The 18,962-nt window shown below is 48.2% G+C and overlaps 2 protein-coding genes across 2 annotated transcripts; both read right to left on the bottom strand.

Moving 5' to 3' along the window:
• Window positions 1–12,736: 12,736 nt before the first annotated feature.
• LOC101752830 (protein TIFY 11f) lies at window positions 12,737–13,536 on the bottom strand. Its single transcript, XM_004983049.2, has one exon. The coding sequence runs from the start codon at window positions 13,475–13,477 to the stop codon at window positions 12,941–12,943; it is 537 nt and encodes a 178-aa protein (XP_004983106.1). The 5' UTR covers window positions 13,478–13,536; the 3' UTR covers window positions 12,737–12,940.
• Window positions 13,537–17,078: 3,542 nt separating this feature from the next.
• Window positions 17,079–17,932, bottom strand: LOC101753242 (protein TIFY 11f). Its single transcript, XM_004983050.2, has one exon. It carries the CDS (start codon window positions 17,810–17,812, stop codon window positions 17,273–17,275), a length of 540 nt encoding a protein of 179 aa, XP_004983107.1. The 5' UTR covers window positions 17,813–17,932; the 3' UTR covers window positions 17,079–17,272.
• Between the last annotated feature and the right edge of the window lie 1,030 nt (window positions 17,933–18,962).

Here is an 18,962-nt window from a genome sequence, read left to right on the forward strand (position 1 = left end):
AGCTTCATTTAGCCGATGCGACAGGCACATGCACAGTAAATAAGAGTCGGTAAGTAATGGAGATATTAGGATAACAATCCACATCTCTGACATGCTCAAAAATTTTCATAGCAGACATTACGCCATCTGGCAAAGTGAATTTCATAATCTTTAATTCGGAAATAAGATCATATACCTCAACTTCAGATGAACCATCAAAAGAAAAAGTTTCTGCAAATTTAGTGCAACATTCTTTAAGTTCATTATCATTTAATGACTTCAAAGTGCTTGAGCTCAATAAAAATCCGAATATATCTTTAAACACCATGATTTCTTCAAATCTGTTCTTCAAAGAAGTGATCACCATCTCAACCAAAATAAAAAAATATTTAACTTCAAAAGCCTTCTCAGCTTCAAGAATTTCTTCTTGGCAATTACTTTCACCAAACTATTTCTTCCTCATAGCACGATGTTTTTCTAGAAATGATGCCTCTACACCCACTTCTGTTGCAATACCTGTGGTGATAATTAGACTAGAAGAATACCTCTCATTTTTGAAATTCTCAAAGTATTGCGTTATACCTTGTATTTGCTTCAAAGTAGAGTCAATGCACATGGCTGATGATTGCAACTTCTTGCTTACTTTATTTATAGCAAATAAAATATCATGCCAGATAACCATACCAAGTAGAAACTCAAAGCTGTCAAGTGCATCAAATAAATTTTTTGCATCATTTTTATCCTTAGGTTCAATGTCAGAAGCATGACGTAACTCAGACAAAGCAAATCTTAACTCAGTAGGTTGATATCTTATTGCAGTAACACTTTTGATTCGACTCTCCCAACGAGTATTGGACAATGATTTAACAGTTAAACTAGGAACATGTTTAAGCAAAACATTCCACCTTTTCGTAGAATCAGCAAATAATACATATATATGTTGAACAATTCCAAAACATGAAACAGCTTTCCCACTAGATTTTGCCATATCACAAAGAGTAACATTTAGACTATTGCACGCATATGGCATATACATGCTCTTGGATTGATATCAATTAACTATTTTTGTACCCTCTGGTGTTTTTCTTTCATATTAAAACCATTATCGTAGCCTTGACCCCTTATGTCACTAATATTTAGGCCAAAGGACTCCATAGATTCAAGCAATACATTAAAAAACCCCAAACCAGATGTGTCATCCACCTTCAAGAACCCCGAAAAAAACTCATCAATTTTTATCTTGCCATCAGACAAATTAACACATTGAACTAATAAAGTCATTTGTTCTTGATGACTAACATCAGAGGTACAATCTAAGGATAATGGAGAAATACTTGACCTCTTTAACAACCTTTATAATAGAACTTGTGATATCAGAAGCCAAAAGAGATATTGACTCATTCTGAAATTTATGACTGAGTTAATGATAATGAATTTCTTTGTTCAGAATAGTCTAAGGTGGTATTGCATTACCAAGTCAAATTCTGCAATCATCTCATCACAAGCTAAGAAATTACCATTATTATCATTATAAAGCTGCTCACTGCTTCCTCTGAAAGTCAAATTGTGTTTACCAAGAAATTTCACAATGGCTATTATTCTTAACAAAACTTGCCTCAACCGTTCTTTCTCCTTTGTGATTTGCTGCTGCAATTCTTTATCAATTGTTTCCTTTTTCCACAGTCTAGCTCTCAATCCATTCCAACTGTTCATGTTACTAATATGCTCGACACTATTTTCATGTTCTCTAAGCTTCTCACTGATATGCCTCCAATTTCTAAACCCATCACCTGCTAAAGAATTAGGACTCTTGCTAGTGCTAGACTTGAAGATCTTACGGCAGAAACAAAAAAATTTGTCAACATGCTTCGAATAAACAAATTATTTTCTATTATGTACCTCTCCATTGCTTAATTTTCTAGAATAATGAGCACATGAAAAATATCTTGAGGCAGCATCTAGAGGAAATTCGATATTTTCTTCTCTTATAGGCTCTTTCTCGACTAATATGTCTTATTTTGCTTGTCAACTTGTTTGAACTCTTAGGTTTAGTGCATCTCGCAAACTATCCTGATAGTTGCTCGTGCGGTAGTCGTGAGTGTCTGCGCACAAGGCTGCTTCTTGTGAGCCTCTTCGGATATACACTGTAGAGTACTCTTAGGACATGACCCCTTTATGCGGAGTATGAGTACTCAGGTATCCGAGTAGTCGGACTCTTTAGGCGAGTAGACTCTTCAAGACCTCGTTAGATAGAGCCTACCTTTGCAACCTCTCTGGGTTATTGGGGCGTTATGCTCGGAAGACTTGGAACTACAGACTTATTATTACAAGCTGCGACTAGATAGAATTGTTTAGATAAGATCTCATATAGTATAGATAACTCCCAAGTTACTGACGACTTCTTTTTGCAAAGACCGTTGATGGACAGACTTGTCCAAGGAGCTGATTGGCTTATTTTTGTGAGTGCCGGCTTGCTTTTGCAAGTTGCCATTTATCCAATGAGTTGAATAACCTGAAAGATATGTGTGCGACTTGTTACAAGTCGCATGTGGACGATTTTTGTCCAACGAGTTGAGTAACTCAAAAAATACATGTGCAGTCTTGTGAATACAAGCCGCGAGTTTGGGTGATAGTACCTGTGGGAGCTGAATAGCTCGGCGAACTTGCCTGTGCAAGTCGTAATTAGTCAGAGACTAGTTGTTTTACGAAAAAAATAACTCTACTTTATTGAATTGTAATTATACAACTAAAGCTGATGGCCGATTTACATGAGTAAGTAAGCTTATGGGTAGAATCGACACAGGTGTTCGATGTTCCACGAGTTGTCGATTTCTTCGCCAGTGAGAGTTTGGAGCCTATACGATCCAGGTCCAGTGACCTTCGAAATAATGAAAGGACCCTCCCAAGGCGAATTTAGCTTTTGTAGCCCCTTGTTGTCTTCGATATGCTTGAGGACCATGTCGCCTGTGTTGAAAGAACATTCTTGGATGTTGCGATCGTGATAGCGATGAATTCCTTCAAGGTATCTAGCTGACTGGACGAGTGCTGCACAGCGAGCTTCTTTGAGGCTGTCTAAGTCTAGACGCCTTGTTTCTTCTACCGCACCCTCCTCGTACTGCTCGACTATTGGACATTTCCACATGATGTCGACGAGGAGGACGGCTTCTGATTCGTAGACTAGGAAGTATTGTGAGTACTATGTAGGCTTTCACGGCTGGGTGCGAAGCCCTAGAGGACATTGGGTAGCTCCCTGAACCACTTGTCACCATTAGTGTTTCCAATGTTGTGGAGTCATTTCTTCAGAGCCTCAAGTAACATCCCATTGGTGCGCTCAACCTGGTCGGTTGCCCACGGATGAGCGACAGAGACGTACCGGATGTCGATCCCGCTATTCTCGCAGTACTCCCAGAACTCGTGATTGTTAAAATTTGAGCCCAGGTCCGTGATGATGCAATTGGGGAAGCCGTAGCGATGGATGATTTCATCGAGGAAGTCGAGTACTTTGTCTGCCTTTGGGCAAGTAACCAGCTTCACCTCGATCCACTTGGTGAACTTGTCGATCACCACGAGTACTCGGTTGAAGCCTCTAGGCACCGTAGGCAGAGGACCAATCATGTCTAGCCCCCCGCATGCAAACGGTCAAGAGGGTGGTATGGTGATCAACTTGTATGTAGGGACATGTTGTTGCTTGGTGAAAAATTAACAACCTTGGCATCGGTAGACTAGTTCTTCAACGTCAGTGAGAGCTGTAGGCTAATAGAATCCTGCTTTGAAAGCCTTACCCACGATCGTTCTTGAAGATGCATGGTTGCCACAGATGTCCTTGTGGATCTCCTCCAGTATGTCCTTGTCATCCTGCCGTGAGACACACTTCATGAGTATTCCTGAAGATGCGCCTTGTCTATAAAGCTTGTCCTCGAATAGAACGTAGTTCTTGCCACGGCGCGAGACTTGCTCTGCATCTGTCTTGTCTGGTGGCAACTTGTGGTCCTTGATGTACTCGATGAAGAGGGTTCTCCAATCTACATCGATCATCATAACCTCCCGGTCTGGTGCATTGTTGCCTCGATCGGTGGTTTTTGATGGTGCCGGCTCCACTATGGATGGCTTGTGTAGCTCATGAACGAAGACCCCCGTTGGAACTTGGGCACAAGTAGATTCGAGATTGGACAAAATGTCTGCAGCTACGTGTTGTGTGGCGGAACCGCCCAAATTAACCTGACTAAAATGCACTTAAGTCGCTTGACACGCGATCATACACTTTAAGCAAGTCAACTTGGTCGTCCGTCGAATTTCATCTGATACACCATATACTCAGGATCGAGAAGCATTGCTCACACGAAGGTGAGTAGCACAGAGGTTACAACATTCCCATCACGTTAACATGGTTCAACAATTTATTACATCAGAGTTTTCGAAATTCAAACAAGTTTGCAAGGTTCAACAAGACAAAATAAATCAAGCGAAAGCTAAACGTCGATACACGATATCATGACGAAGCCGATCATGACATCAATGATCCCTGCCCTCGCCATCCGAGGAAGGATCCCACTCGACTGTCCAGCCTGAAGGGAGCTGGGTAGGCCAAGTGGTGCCAGCAACCACACTATTGACATTACCTGAAAAGTTAAGCTACAATAGATATGCAAGACTGACCCGATAGGTGATAACTACTTTCACCAACTCCTAGATATGCAAGGCTTTTTGGCTTTGGGTTTGTTTTGCCAAAAGCGTCTATAGTTGGTCCTTACTTTCAATATTTTAGCTCAAGTTCTAAGTTCATTAACCAGTCTAGATTAACAACTTATACTAAGCAAGCATAGTTTCCCAAACAATTAAAGAACAAGCATCAAGATTAATATCCTCATGTTCCTTCTTTACTCAGTAGTCCCAAACTGTGAGAGGCAAACGAATCGATTCGAATTTATTAACTATGCATGGCACCACGAAGGGTCGCTTCATTTGTCAGCTGTCCCCCTGGATCCCTTAGGCACGTGTCAGGGCCAACTTCCTTCGGCATGCAATGCTCCATAATCTCAGCCTCTGCCGTACTATGACCGCACTTGCACCCACATGATGCACCATGGGAACGACGTTCCAAGGACAACCGGATGGTATGCCACGCCCCCGTTCAATCAGGTACCAGGCTTCCCTATCCCATACTAGGTATGAGATTAGTACTTTCAAATACTTGATCACGAACGACGACACGTTTCGACCTTAGCAAGTTCATTACTAGACAGACGGGGCAAACCACCACATCGGAACCATTCCCGGTCCTGTCTGTCATCCTTATGGTTGTAGCATGAGTAAACAAACAACTCCTATAACTCGCGAGTGACAGGCAATCACTCGACTTTACCGAGTCCTATAGCACAGCAACTACTCGATCTTAGCAACTAGTGTTCAGATTCAAAGGGTACTAAATTCATGCATCTAAGGTGTCATTCAACTCCTATAACGTAATGCACAATCATAAGCATCAACATATTGCATAATTTAAAAATAGGGAAGCATGCACCGGGGCTTGCCTTCAGGAAAAGTTAGCGGTTCCTCGGGGTCTTGATCTAGCTCAGGCTCAACTTCAGCGTGATGTAGCTCCGCGACGGTTTATTCTTCCAATGTAGGGTGGAGCTCGTAGGTTCTATCGGCGATATTAGGTTCTACATGACATTCACATGCAAGAGTTCAGAATTATCCATGCTTTTACACGAATGATGCAAGGCATGACTTAATGCTAGAAATAGAGTCGTATTTAGGCTAGATTCACCTAAACAAGGTTTTAACTTTCATTTACTTCATAAAGTAAGGTGGGGGTCAGTCAAACTCGAGGTTGACTTGGATGGCGATTGTGTACATATATAGATTCTTGCAACTTAGAGTTGTATAAAGAAGGTGGGGTCATTTTTGGGGTTGTTCAGGTGCCTTTGGAGAGTTATTCACTTCTGAATGTTTTTTGTATCTCTTCCAAAAATTACCTATTTAGCTTATTAGCATTTATATTTCTTTTATTCCTTTAAACCGATTTCCTAGCCAAAAAGTGGTTCCTCAAGCAGCAACAAAAGGAACTGAGAAAATTACAGCATCTTACTTAAGTCATTTTTAAGTTCCTGTAAAAATTTGGGAGCCATTGGATTACCACAAAAAGAATTAAACACATTTTACCACCAAGGATAGCATGAACTTAACTATTTTTATCTCAAAACCTACAGTCAAATTGAGGGTGAAAATTAAACAGTAGGTTGAAGGTGTGTTATAGAGGTTTTGGTGAAGTTTTCATGATTTTTGGAGAAGGACATCTAATTCCCATATTTATCTCCTATTTATTATGTTCTATAAGAAAGGTGGGATTCTTTCTGATTCTAACCACAATCCAAAATTTTCCTGTAAACTACCCCTCAAAACTAAGCTACGCCAAGTGGTTTCACATTTTTCTCACCTATGGCTTAAAACTTATGCAAAAAGGAAGATTTAACCCTAGATTTCAAATATAAGGTTAAAACAGTGACTTTAAGTTCTACTCCAGGGCACTAAGTATTTTTCCGAGCTTCTACTCACTGAAACATACACCACAGAGTTGGATTTACCTTTTTAGCATTTTTCTTCTATTTACTATGATTTAAAAGGCCTAAGCAAGAAATAAAACTATAGGATATTATTTACAACAGTAACATGGGCAAACTTATTTTTGTAAGAAACTAGACAGAACAAGAATTCCAACAAAAGTGGTTTGGCATTTTTCTGATTTTTCTACGATTTACTAGGCATTTACAAAGTTTAAACCATTTCCTACCGATTTTAAACAAATAACCGCGTCAAACTTGCAAACTACCCCTCACGTCTAAGGTTTATTAGCGCAGGGGCCCTTGGATTTTGCGCATAGGCCCCTGGAAAGAAAGAGGGAGATGCAATGTCGTCCTCGAGGTGCGCACGACGGCGGCGGGTGGAATCCCCGGCGATTCGTCGGCGGGGGTCGGGCAACAAGTGGCTGGGGGTGCGTACGGGCTCACATGAGCTCGACTTGGTGAAGTTGGGGCAGCGGAGATGGCCGGCGAGGGTCGGAACGCAGCGGCGACGACTTGGCTTGTCGGGTGGCAGTCCGGGCGGCGTTCCGACGCGTCGGCGGCTTCGGGAGGGCAACAAGTGGCTCGGGAACATGTGCAGAGGGGTAGCAAAGCGGGCGGAGAGGTCGTCGGAGCACGGGGTGGCACGGAGGTGGGACCTCCACAGGAGCTTTGGTGGCAATGCGGTGGAAACAGGGGCACAGCGTGCGGGAGGTGGCGAAGGGTGGCGCTGACGGCGTGCTTGGCCCTTTTATGGGGTAGAGGTGGAGAGAGGGTCGAGGCGGGACTATGGGCGCGAGAGGATAAGGCTAGGAAGGGTTGGTGCGCGGGCGAGGTGGCATTTGGCCGAGGGTGCCATTGGCCGGAGAAGCCGAGCTCCGGGGATAGGATCCTCAGTGCATTGGGCGTGTGAGATAAGGTCGGGCAGGCACGGTTTTGTCGGGCGGAAGGATTGGCGAGGGCAAGCGCGCGTCTTGTTGTGTCAAGCGCCGGTATTGGGGGCGTCGGAACGGTTGGTGCTCGGTGGTGGCATGGCGTGCACGGAGGAGATGGCGCGGGCGCCAGTTAGGCGGAGCAGATCGTGCGCAGGGGGAGGGAGATGGCCTCGGCGGCGATTGGTCAGCACGGCGTTCGTCTCATCTTGCCGTGGGCGTGGGTAGGGCGACGGCGAACGTGCCGGTGGACGGCGGGCACGCGGCGGGCGGCGCGCGGGCGAACATGCCAGGGCGCTCTGGCGTCGAGGCAAAGCAAGGTAGCAACAAGGTCGACTTTGGGGGCCATCCTTTCAAAAATTTCAAACTAAATGTTCGAATATTCCTTTAACAAACTTGTAGTCCTATGGTCAGAGTTCAAACTTTACTAAAGATATTTGTCTAGATTTTGAACGGATTTGGAGATAACTCAAGCCAAAGTTTGCCAAAAACTAGAGATTTCAGACTTAGAACATTTCAGCCGATTGGGTGGAAATTTTAGGAATTTGGCTGCCTTTGCTATGAAATTTGGACAGCTTCTGAGTCGAATTAGACCAAGGTGCTATTGAAGGAATTGTTCTTCGGTCTTAAGAATTCATTCTCTATTAAGGATTTTTCTTGAGTTTAGTTCAAAAATTTGGAGGAACAATCTCACCAAGAGGCGCACTCTGGATGGTTTCCAAACTTGGCGCTGGAATGCCAACAAGGCTGAGTTGACTGTTTTACACGACTTTGACCAAGTTTTTGAGTAGGTTTGGTTACAATTTGGACCTAGGTCGGTGTAACAAGTTGGAACACACTCAAGAGACTAAAACTTTTATTAAAGGTCTGACTTGAGGTTAGATATAAAATTGTGAGATAACTGGCTGCAAAGTTGAGCAAAAGCATGAATTCCAGGACTTCGGTCATTTGCAGGGTTTTATTATACTCCTGGTTTGATTCTTTTTTTTGACCTTCTCCTACTCCGAATTAGCCCAAGTGTTATTAACAAAAGTTGTTTGAAATTAAAAGTTTTACAACTCTTATTTCAGCAAAAATTTAAGTTTGTATATAAAAACTCAAGTTTTATATTTAACTCGAAAAAGAGCTTTTTAGGGGCAAAATGGACATTTCACCTCTTTTACTTAGTGAATAATGATTTTTTTAAGTTTAATTACATCTAATTAAGGCAGAGTTGTTACATGTTGTTATCACGAGCCACGTGATGGAACTCCAGATAAGAGAACTTGTTCTCCAGCTTGTGTACTTCAAGGCAGTACACATCCATGTTGTGTTTGTGGCAATCCCACTCGTCATTGACTTGATTGATGACTACCAGTGAGTTGTTGTAGACCAACAACCGCTTGATTCCCAGCAAAACTATCAGGCGGAGCCCGTGCAGGAGCGCTTCGTATTCAGCTTCATTGTTGGATACTTCCCATATGATTTGTAGAACATATTTGAATTGTTCGCCTTTGGGAGAGATTAAGAGTACTCTTGCACCAGTGCCCTCGAGCTTGAGTGATCCGTCAAAGTACATGACCCAATGCTCTGGGCGTTCTGCCGGTGTTGGTACTTGATTTTCCCGTCACTCTAGCATAAAATTGACTAGTGCTTGCGACTTGATGGCAGTCCTTGACTTGAATTCCAGGGACAAGGCTCTGAGTTCTACTGCCCACTTGGAGATTCTTCCAATCACATCTCGATTGTGGAGGATTTTCCCAAGGGGAAGTTTGTGACGACGGAGATGTTGTGTTCCTGAAAAAAGTGTCGTAGCTTCCGCGAGGTGAGTAGTATTACGTATAGTAGCTTTTGAATTGGTGGGTATCTGGATTTGGAATCCGATAACACCTTGCTAATGAAGTAAACGGGCCTCTGTACTCTGTATATATGGTCTGGTTCTGGTCTTTCGACCACGATCGCCGTGTTGACGATATTAGTAGTCGCGGTGATGTAGAGCAACATGTCTTCATTGGGGGTAGGTGCCGTGAGGACCGGTGGCTTTGATAAAAAGTCCTTCAGCTGTTAAAGGGCTTGATCTGCCTCCTCGGTCCATTGGAACTTATCTTGCCGCTTGAGTAGTTTGAAGAAGGGTAATCCCCATTCTCCAAGTCTTGAGATGAATCTGTTGAGAGTTGCCATGCATTCAGTTAGCTTCTGGATGTCCTTGATGGACGATGGGACGTGCAAATTGGTGATGGCAGCGATCTTCTCGGGATTAGCCTTGATTCCTCGATGACTGATGATGAACTCGAGTAGTTTTCCGGAGGGTATAACGAATACGCATTTTGTTGGGTTCAGTTTCCATCGGAAGCTTCGCAGGCTTGCAAAGGTTTCTTCCAGATCCGTAATCAAGTCGTCAAGATTTCTGGTCTTTATGACCACGTCATCCAGATACGCCTCTACGTTACGGTGTAATTGTTTCTTGAAACACTCTTGGATGGCTCGTTGATATGTGGCGCCTGCGTTCTTCAGCCCGAAGGACATTGTAGTGTAACAGAATGCTCCATCTGGGGTGATGAACGCGGTCTTCATTTGATCTTCTTCCTTGAGAGCTATCTGGTGATACCCCGAGTAGCAATCAAGAAAAGAAAGTAAAGCGCATCCAGCTGTCGAGTCGATGACTTGATCAATCCTAGGGAGCCCGAAGGGATCCTTTGAACAGTGCTTGTTGACGTCTATGTAGTTGACACACATCCTCCACTTGTTGTTGTTCTTCTTTCAGGCTAAGATAGGATTGGCCAGCTACTCTAGATGATAGATTTCTTATATGAAGGCAGCCGTGAGTAGTTTGTCCAACTCTTTTTTGATGGTTTCTCTTCTGTCTTGGGCGAATCGACGTAGTCGTTGTCGCTTTGGCTTAGCTTTGGGATCCACATTTAGTGAGTGTTCGATCAACTCCCTAGGTACCCTCGGCATATCAGATGGCTTCCATGCGAAGATGTCTCAGTTGGCCCGGAGGAAACTAACGAGCGCGTGTTCCTATTTTGGGTCCAGCCCTGAGCTGATCAGGGCTGTCTTGGAGCTATCGCCAGTCTCAAGGTCAATGGCTTCGACATCGACTTCACTTGCTAGCTTGACCTTGGTAGCCTCAGACTTCTTCTCTAGGATCTCGAGTTCCGCCGGGCACAATTTTTTGGAGGCGGCGAAGACTTGCATCATTGAATTTGGCATTTGAGTAGTCACCGCCAACTCCACGGTTTCTATATCGCAGTCATAGGATCTTTTCAAATCTCCACATAGGGAGAGTACTTCCTTGGGCCCTGGCATCTTGAGTACTAAGTACACGTAATGCGGGATGGCCATGAATTTAGCCAGTGCAAGTCTTCCGAAGATAGCGTGATGCGAAGTTTCAAAATCAGCTACCTCAAATCGGATGTACTCTATCCGGTAGTACTTTTTGGTCCCAAAGGGAATTGACGAAACCACATGACCAAGGGGTACAGCCGCGTTGCCTGGGACAATCCCGTAGAATGGAGAGTTCATCGGGTGAGCATATCCGTAATGTCGAGGCCCATTTTCCTCATAATCTTGGCGAAGAGAATGTTGAGATCACTGCCGCCATCGATGAATACTTTTGTGAGTTGAGAGCCTACGACTACCGGGTCCAGGACGAGGGGATAGCATCCTGGGTCTGAGAAACTAGTCCAGTGTGACAGGGATCAGGTCACGATTGTGATCAATCTCGGCCCAACTGAAAAGAGCCAACATACTTCTGTAAGGAAGTAATACTCCAATCCGCTATAATCCCAAGTCGGGCTTGTCGTACAATACAATCGATGACCATCCCGGTAACAGAAAACGGCTCATGCCCACTCTGCACACTGAGTGGACCACACTTACACTGCAACTTATTTACGCTTTCATTCTCGATTTGCGTAAAAGGGTTAAATCAAGATTACAATGCTTCATAGAGCTAGCTATTTAAGTTGGCTCATCTCACCCTCCACTTCTCATTTGGAACTGTTCTTAGAGCTACTATACCTCGTACATGTTACTCAATTGTTAGCCTAACTTGCCCATGGGCTGTTACAATGCCAAAAGATGGTTATTTACGTGGAATAAAGCAGTTCATTCCATGATAGTGATAGCAAATCGGCAACAGAAACTGTTGGCCAGCAGCATGAGCGCGCGCATCCTGCTACTCCAGGAATACCCAGCTGGCCAGCCAGCACCCGGCGGCGGCGCCTCCATCCTTCGTGCTTCCCCTTCCTAAACGCCACTGGCGGTGTCTCCATCCTGGCATACGGCGCCCGATGCCGAGCCCATCCCACCTCTTCTTCTCCATGAACCGCTGCAACGACGCCTTCCTCGCCACCAGTGCATCGACGGTCGACCACCCCACCCAGCCCACTCTGCCAGCCTACCAGGCGGCGACGCACGCCAGCTCGATCGCCCTGTCCTCTGAGACATCGTCAAACACCATCACGCGCCCGCCGTAGATGCATGATCGTCAACTGCGCCTGGGACGGTATTGCAGGATGATCTTCCCTAGAGTCGGGTAGTCCACATCGGTCCCAGGCATCAGGAGCATCGTGCACGCAGCTATCTGCACCGCAGGATGAGGATGAGCGGTTGCCGGCGCCACCATCCAGGACATAGCTGCGGCCTCATCCTTACACAACAGCTGAGCACGCGGCAGGCCACCGCGCGAACCGTTGACGACTGGCTGCTGCCATCTCGCCACCGGATTCTAGTTCAGCTTTCGGCTGGATTTTCTTTTCTCTATATATATGCGCACGCGCGTTGGGATTGCCCTCCGTTCGGGTGAATGTCACGATCACTCGATGTGCCCTCGTGGCCTCGTGGGGGCTAAACTGACGAGGAATGTGGGATTCCAATAGGAAAGGGTAATATACTCATATTTTAGTTGTATTTTAGTTGGTCGATGCCTCGTAAGAAATGGAGAAATAGCGGTTGGTTCTGTCGTGCAAAAAAATATTTATTTTTTCTTTTTACATAATTTTTTATTCTTCCTCAATTTTGCATAAGATACATCCATTTATATTTTATAATTTTTAAGTATAATTAGGGGTGTATCCACGGGTTGGGAGCACGAGAGCATCCCAACTCGCGGGAGCACCTTAACCTTCCTTTCTCGTCGATTAAGCCAAATCCACCATCGGGGTTCAACTTGCTCCTGCTGTCCTGATATTTTTTCCTACCAAATGAAGATTCGATTTCTCTTTTCAGCTTGTATCTGATGCATCGAACCTTTTCAGGTGAATAACACGAAACGATTGGTTGATCACCAACAAACTCAAAACGATAGTTCAAACAAGAAAAGCACATATTGGCAACTTGCGAGGGTATTTGCAACGAATCTAAAGCTGAAAATTTGCATTTGCTATACACGTCAGTGAACTGCCTAGTCGTACTACGAAACAACATGCTCCACATGCCACAGCGGCGGTATCACATAATGAAAGACCGATAAGGCCGGCTGCATCAGCACGCGCTTCCACCTGAAATACCCAGCTCGAGGCAGCAGCCGGCGGTGTCAGCTTCCCCCTCCTTCCCGTTCTCGGCCGCCGTCGGGAACGCAGCGGCGGCGGCGTACGGCGACCGCGTGGCGATCCTGTCCCTCCTCTTCTCCATGAACCGCCGCAGCGACGCCTTCCTTGCCACCGGGACGTCGTCGGTCGTCCTACTCCCACCGAGGATGACTTGCTGGCCGGCGGCGACGCGCACCAGCTCCGCTGCCCTGTCAGCCGTGACGTCGTCGAACACCAGCACGCGCCCGCCGTGCATTATCGTCAGCCGCGCCCGCGTCGGCGCCGGCGTTGCCTCGGCCGCCCCTTCCCCGACAACGTCGAGCGCGACGTCGGCGCCCGGCATGAGAAGCATGGTCGACGCCGACCCGGCACGAGCGTGAGACTCCGCCGCCACCATCTTCCCGGCCGCGGCCTCGGCTCTGACGCACCGGCTGAGCACCCCGCATGCCACCGCGAACCGCCGCCGGCCGCTGCAATCTGCTGCTGCCATCTCGCGACCGAGAATCCTATAAAAATTTTCCACTGGAGTTTGTTCGCACGTTGGTATTGGCTTCGATCGATTCGGCTGGAGCACAGGATGCCTCAATGGCTTTATATATTTGCGTCTCCTCGTGCTCGTGGGGCCGCATTAAAGCGCCAAAGAGGGCGGGTAGGATTTGTTTCGCTCGATTGCCACGACCAAAACGTGGGATTCCGAGGAGGCGCTCACGACGACGGGGACAGCAAAGCGGAGGACAGGGCATATTTTAGTCGGCCACATTTGACATGACATGCAATGGTGTTCGGTATTTTGCGCGCACGCAGCAGCCCCGGCTGGTTTCGGCGGAGGAGAAAACGGGCTCGTTTTTGCCGTGCGCGCGTGGCGTTTCGGCAGGTTTAATTTTGGCCTGTTTCCGCCGTGCGACAGCCGCCGGCATTTGACGCTGCGATAAAGGATTCACGCACGTTGCCACGGCGCATCTGGAACTGTTATGCTTGCGCGACGATGCTGGCCGGTGTTCATGGGTAACACATGGGTTGCAAGGAAAATACATTTCCACGCTAACCACAGTAATACGAAGAAATTTTGGAACCATCAAAATGTTTTCTATATTTTGAGTAGTAAATATTCCACGGAATTTCACTCAACGCAGGTGGACTAGTAGGGTAATTTTCTGAAGTCTTGTTACCATCAACTTCAGTAATACTTCCCAGCTCCTACAATAGATACATATAATAGAAAGAGTCCACATGTTGGTGTCCTTTCATTTCATCCCAAATCCCTCCTCTCTCTCTTCTTTCTCTTCTCTCTCTCCCGCATTCTCTGTCCGCCCTGACTCCCGAGCTTGGGGCCGTGGCTCGCCCCTCTGCCAGTAGAAATGGGGCTGCCCAAAATTCTGCCATCACGCTCCATGGCAGAGGGGTGGCAGGGAACGATGTTGGGGTGCAGGGAAGGGAGCGGTGCGGGACGTCTTGGCCCCTCCACCGCCACACCCGCTTGCCTGCAGAGGCAGCCCGCGGCTGCGTTGGCCAGTGGTCGGCCCGTGCGGAGGTGGTAGGAGGGGACGACGGTGCTCCTTATCAAAACATGTGGGGAAGGAGGAGGAATCGACTCCTGTGCAGAAGTCGGAGGGGATGGGAGCACGAGCGTCGAAGGAGGGAGGAGGGGGTCTAGGCCAGCGAGTCGCGAGCACGGTGGCAGATCCGATGCCTGGGCAACGCAACATGATTTTGGCCTAGCCACCCATGGGAAAAAAAGGGATCGGGGGATCATAATCTAGGGGGTCTGAGTAGGGTCTCTGCATGAGCTGAGTTTTTGGCCTCAATCCCTATCTTTTGAGTAGGTATCTTTCTGGAGCTGCCCTTAGAAGAGTGTTTGTCGATGTTGGCCTCGTCGGTGATTTCGGATTTAGTGGATTTACTCCAGATTTTTGGAACATGTCCGGAGAAAAGACTGTCAACTATTTGCTTACGGTATGCAGGTAGCATGTGGTCGGTCGTGCAATGATTAAGGGTTCGTGGACTTTGGAGATATATGAGATGCTTTAGATATCATGTTCATCGTCCTCTTTTCGTGGAAGTGATATAGTTCCTAGAGTTTTGTGATCCTTCCATTTAGTTATATACACAAGAATAGATGGTACTGTAGCTCCTTTTGCACTTGGAATTTAGGATTGGATGGTAGTTTTAAGCATAGGTTGAGTTTGGGATTCAAAATTACTTAGTGTATCCAGTTTTAATTTAGTATTTTTTCTTATTTAATATTATTGTGGAGCCTGAAACTTTCTTTTAATTTAAGGAAAAGTTCAAATTGCTCCTCTCAAGTATTAGGCATGGCTAAACTCCGGATAACTCTCTAAACTATTTATTACTAGCAGAAATGCCCGTGCGTTGCTACGGGTCATTACTTGCTCACGTGTTGGCGTTGATGGAGGTGATCTATACGCGTGTTGCTGAGCAGTTTCTCGATGGCGAGGAGGTCCTGGGCTCCTGGCCACAACCCCACAGCTATTTATACAGGCAAGAACGCAACCTCGATTTCTATCCGAGTCGGCCTCGATTCCGATCCGGTTTGGTAGCGAACTCTCTTGGCAGTCTGGCCCCGAGTCAGCTTCGATTCCGATCCAATTCGGAAGCGAGCTCTCCTGGCAGTCTGGCCTCCACTCCAATCGCTGCCCGCTTCGCTGCCGCCTCGAGGATGCGGTGGCCATTACCTGGTCGACACGGATGGCGTCGTGCGGGTCCCTGAAGTGGCGTAAGAATCGGAGGATGATGGCGTCGACGTCGGAGGACGGCGGGATGTCGTCGGTGGACATGAGGACCTCCTGGAGGTGACGGCCGCGCCGTCGTGGCTGTGGCCATTCTCGACGGGCGGGAGCCTCCTCCTGGAAGTGGAGGAGGAGGAGACATTCAAAGTCAACCGGTTCGAGTTCGACTACGCGTCGGATTCGACTTCGCCTCGGACTACTCCAACGTTCCGCTCAGGGGTCGGACACTCCTGACCCCAGGACTCAGGGTCGGGCGAGGCGGAGCTTCACTCGGGATCGGGCGAGGTGGAGTTCCACCCTCAAGGGGTCGGGCACATCCGACCCCGGGACCAAGGGGTCGGGCGCATCCGACCCCGGGAAAAAGGGTCGGGCGAGGCGGAGTTCCACCCTCAAGGGGTCGGGCGCATCCGACCCCGGGACTAAGGGTCGGGCGAGGCGGAGTTCCACCCTCAAGGGGTCGGGCGCATCCGACCCCGGGACCAAGGGTCGGGCGTATACTCAAAATTGGATTGTGGGTTGATATCATGAAATATCAGGGGTTTTTTTGAAAAATAGCCTTGGACTACTCCAACGTTCCGCTTAGGGGTCGGACACTCCCGACCCCAGGACTCAGGGTCAAGCGAGGCGGAGTTCCACCCTCAAGGGTCGGGCGCATCCGACCCCGGGACCAAGGGTCGGGCGAGGCGGAGTTCCACCCTCAAGGGGTCGTGCGCATCCGACCCCGGGACTGCGGGTTGATATCATGAAATGTCAGGGGTTTTTTTGAAAAATAGCCCGACGGACGAAAAATCCAGGCAGAAACGTTACTTGCTTTAATAATAGGTAAAGATATATTCAATTCACCAGCACAACTATGTCAATTGGCCTAACTTACTCTTAACAAGATTTGTCATTTTTGCTATCTCCATACACAAGTAGAGTTTTAAGTTAAAATTGACATCATAAAATATGTTAAAATAATACATTATGAAATTTTCATTATTTCTTTTGTGCAATACATATCCAAAATTCATTTGTTATCAAACATCCTAGCCTATCCAAATAATAAAAAAAATTATACCGTATTTTCTTAGCATATGTTATGATATCTGCTATTACCCTACAAAATTAAGTTTTAAACTCCACTTTGTGTATGAAAAAATAAAAAAAGATAAGCGGTCAGTTGTATCAATCGGTATAGTTTGTAGGGTAAATTGAACAAAAATAGTTTATGAGATTATCAGGATTGTAGCTCTACACCATAGCAGAGTTTTTGGACTTTTTCCTTAATTTATAGTAAAGCTTCATGCCTTCATTCATCTTTAATAACTCGCAGTCGTTTTAAGAAATGAGACAACAAATCGATTTTTCAACTTCAGTTTGCGTCAGTATATTTCTGTCTAAGCTGGATATTTCTTTTTTTTTTCCCGGCAAGTTGTAGAGCAAACTTGCAAAGAGGATGACGACGTCGTTCACGCACAAAAGGACAGAAAAGAAAAACAGAGATCAGTCCACGGCGACGTCGAGAGTCGAGACGACACGCTCACACGCACGCCATGTCAGCACGCGCATCCTCGTGGGATACCCAGCCCAAGCCAGCTGCCAGCGTCCCCTTCCTCCTGCCCCTCCTTGGGCGCCACCAACACCACCGGGCGGGCAGGGGCGGCGTACGGCACGCGCGCGGCGGTCCTGTCCCGCCTCTTCTGCATAAGCCGCTGTAGCGACGCCTTCCTCGCCACCTGCAGGTCGTCCGGTCCATCCGGCACGTCCTGGCGAGCGGCGGCGCGCATCACCTCCGCCGCCCAGCCCGCCGGGACGTCGTCGAACACCAGCACGCGCCCGCCGTACATAATCGTCAGCTGCGCGGGCGCCGGTGCTGCCGCAGCTTCCTCCCTGGCGTCGACGTCGGCGCCCGGCATCAGCAGCATCGTGGACGACGCGGCCTGTGCCTCTGCCTCGGAACGACCATGAGGTGCTGCCGCCGCCGCCACCCTGCCAGCCGCGGCGGCCTCAGCCCTGACGCACCGGCTCAGAACGCTGCACGCCACCGCGAACCGTCGCCGGCCGCTGCAGCAATCCGCTTCCGCCATCGGGGCCATCTCGCTACCACGATCCACCAGTAGAATTCCCCGAGTTGATCTGATGCGAGCTTCTGTAGGCACGTTGGTGTTGGATTGTTGGTGTTGCTTTCCATCCGCCCGGGACGACCGCGCACGACGGCTTTAATAGGCTGCCAGGGCAAAGCAAGCAAGCGTCCTCGTGGGGCCGAATGGTGATTCGGCTCTATCGGCACGGAGAAAATGTGTGGCCAGAAGCCCAAAATGGTTGATGCCTGCACGGGGAGTTGGGGCCGTGTGGTGTGGATGGACGCCGATCGAGTGCCACGTTAAAAAACAGTTTACAGTGACGGTTGAAACGGCATTCGTAGTTCTAATTTTCGCAGCTAGAAATAGCTATTTGCAACAATTTCTAGGGGTAGATGATGGCATCACCCACCCCTGCAAATAATTTCCACACGCGGGTGATGGTGTTACCCACCCCTAGAAATGACATTTCCAGGTGCGGGTCACCCCGTCACCCGCTCCTAGTAACCGATTAAAAAAAAGCTGCGGGGACCCACGAAGCCGCCGGGCGTCGAGCTCCCGCGCCTCAAGGACCCATGGAGCTGCCAGCCGTCGAGCTCCTGCACCTCGGGGACCCACGGTGCTACTGGCAGCTGAGCTCCCGCGCCACGGAGAGCTGTGCCCCCAGCCGCCGCGCCTCGGGGTCCCACGGCACTGCCGTCTGTCGAGCCCCCGCGCCTTGGGGACCCACGGCCTTGCCGGCCGCCGGGCCCCCACCGTCGGGCTCCCGCGCCGCCGACCATCGAGCTCCCGTGCCATCAGACCGCCGCCTCTGCGCCGCGCCGTCGTTACTATCCACCGCCGAGGTCAGCACCGAAGGGCCACGTGGCGCCGGACGCCTCCGCTGCCGGAGACAAACTGAGTGGGCCGCGTGGCACCTGCCACCTCTGCCGCCGGGGGCCGCGCCGGCCTCAGCGCGCCGCCTGCCATTGGGGATAGGGTCGAGGGGGCCGCACCGCCGCGCATCTAGCGCTGCTACCAAGGAGCCGCACTGGCCGGCCTTCACACCGCTGAGAGAGAGAGGAGGGAGGGGGAGTGGACGGTGGAGGTTAATTGGAAGGAGATAAGTTGAAGGGCCGGTGCTAGTATGGATGGTGGTGGAGGTTAATTGGAAGGAGATAAGTTA

The sequence above is a fragment of the Setaria italica genome, chromosome IX (genome assembly GCF_000263155.2).
Source record: "Setaria italica strain Yugu1 chromosome IX, Setaria_italica_v2.0, whole genome shotgun sequence".
In the NCBI taxonomy this organism is placed as follows: Eukaryota; Viridiplantae; Streptophyta; class Magnoliopsida; order Poales; family Poaceae; genus Setaria; species Setaria italica.

Coding starts and splice junctions, on each gene's coding strand:
- LOC101752830 (XM_004983049.2), bottom strand. CDS start 13,477: ATGGCAGCAGCAGATTGCAGCGGCCGGCGGCGGTTCGCGGTGGCATGC.
- LOC101753242 (XM_004983050.2), bottom strand. CDS start 17,812: ATGGCCCCGATGGCGGAAGCGGATTGCTGCAGCGGCCGGCGACGGTTC.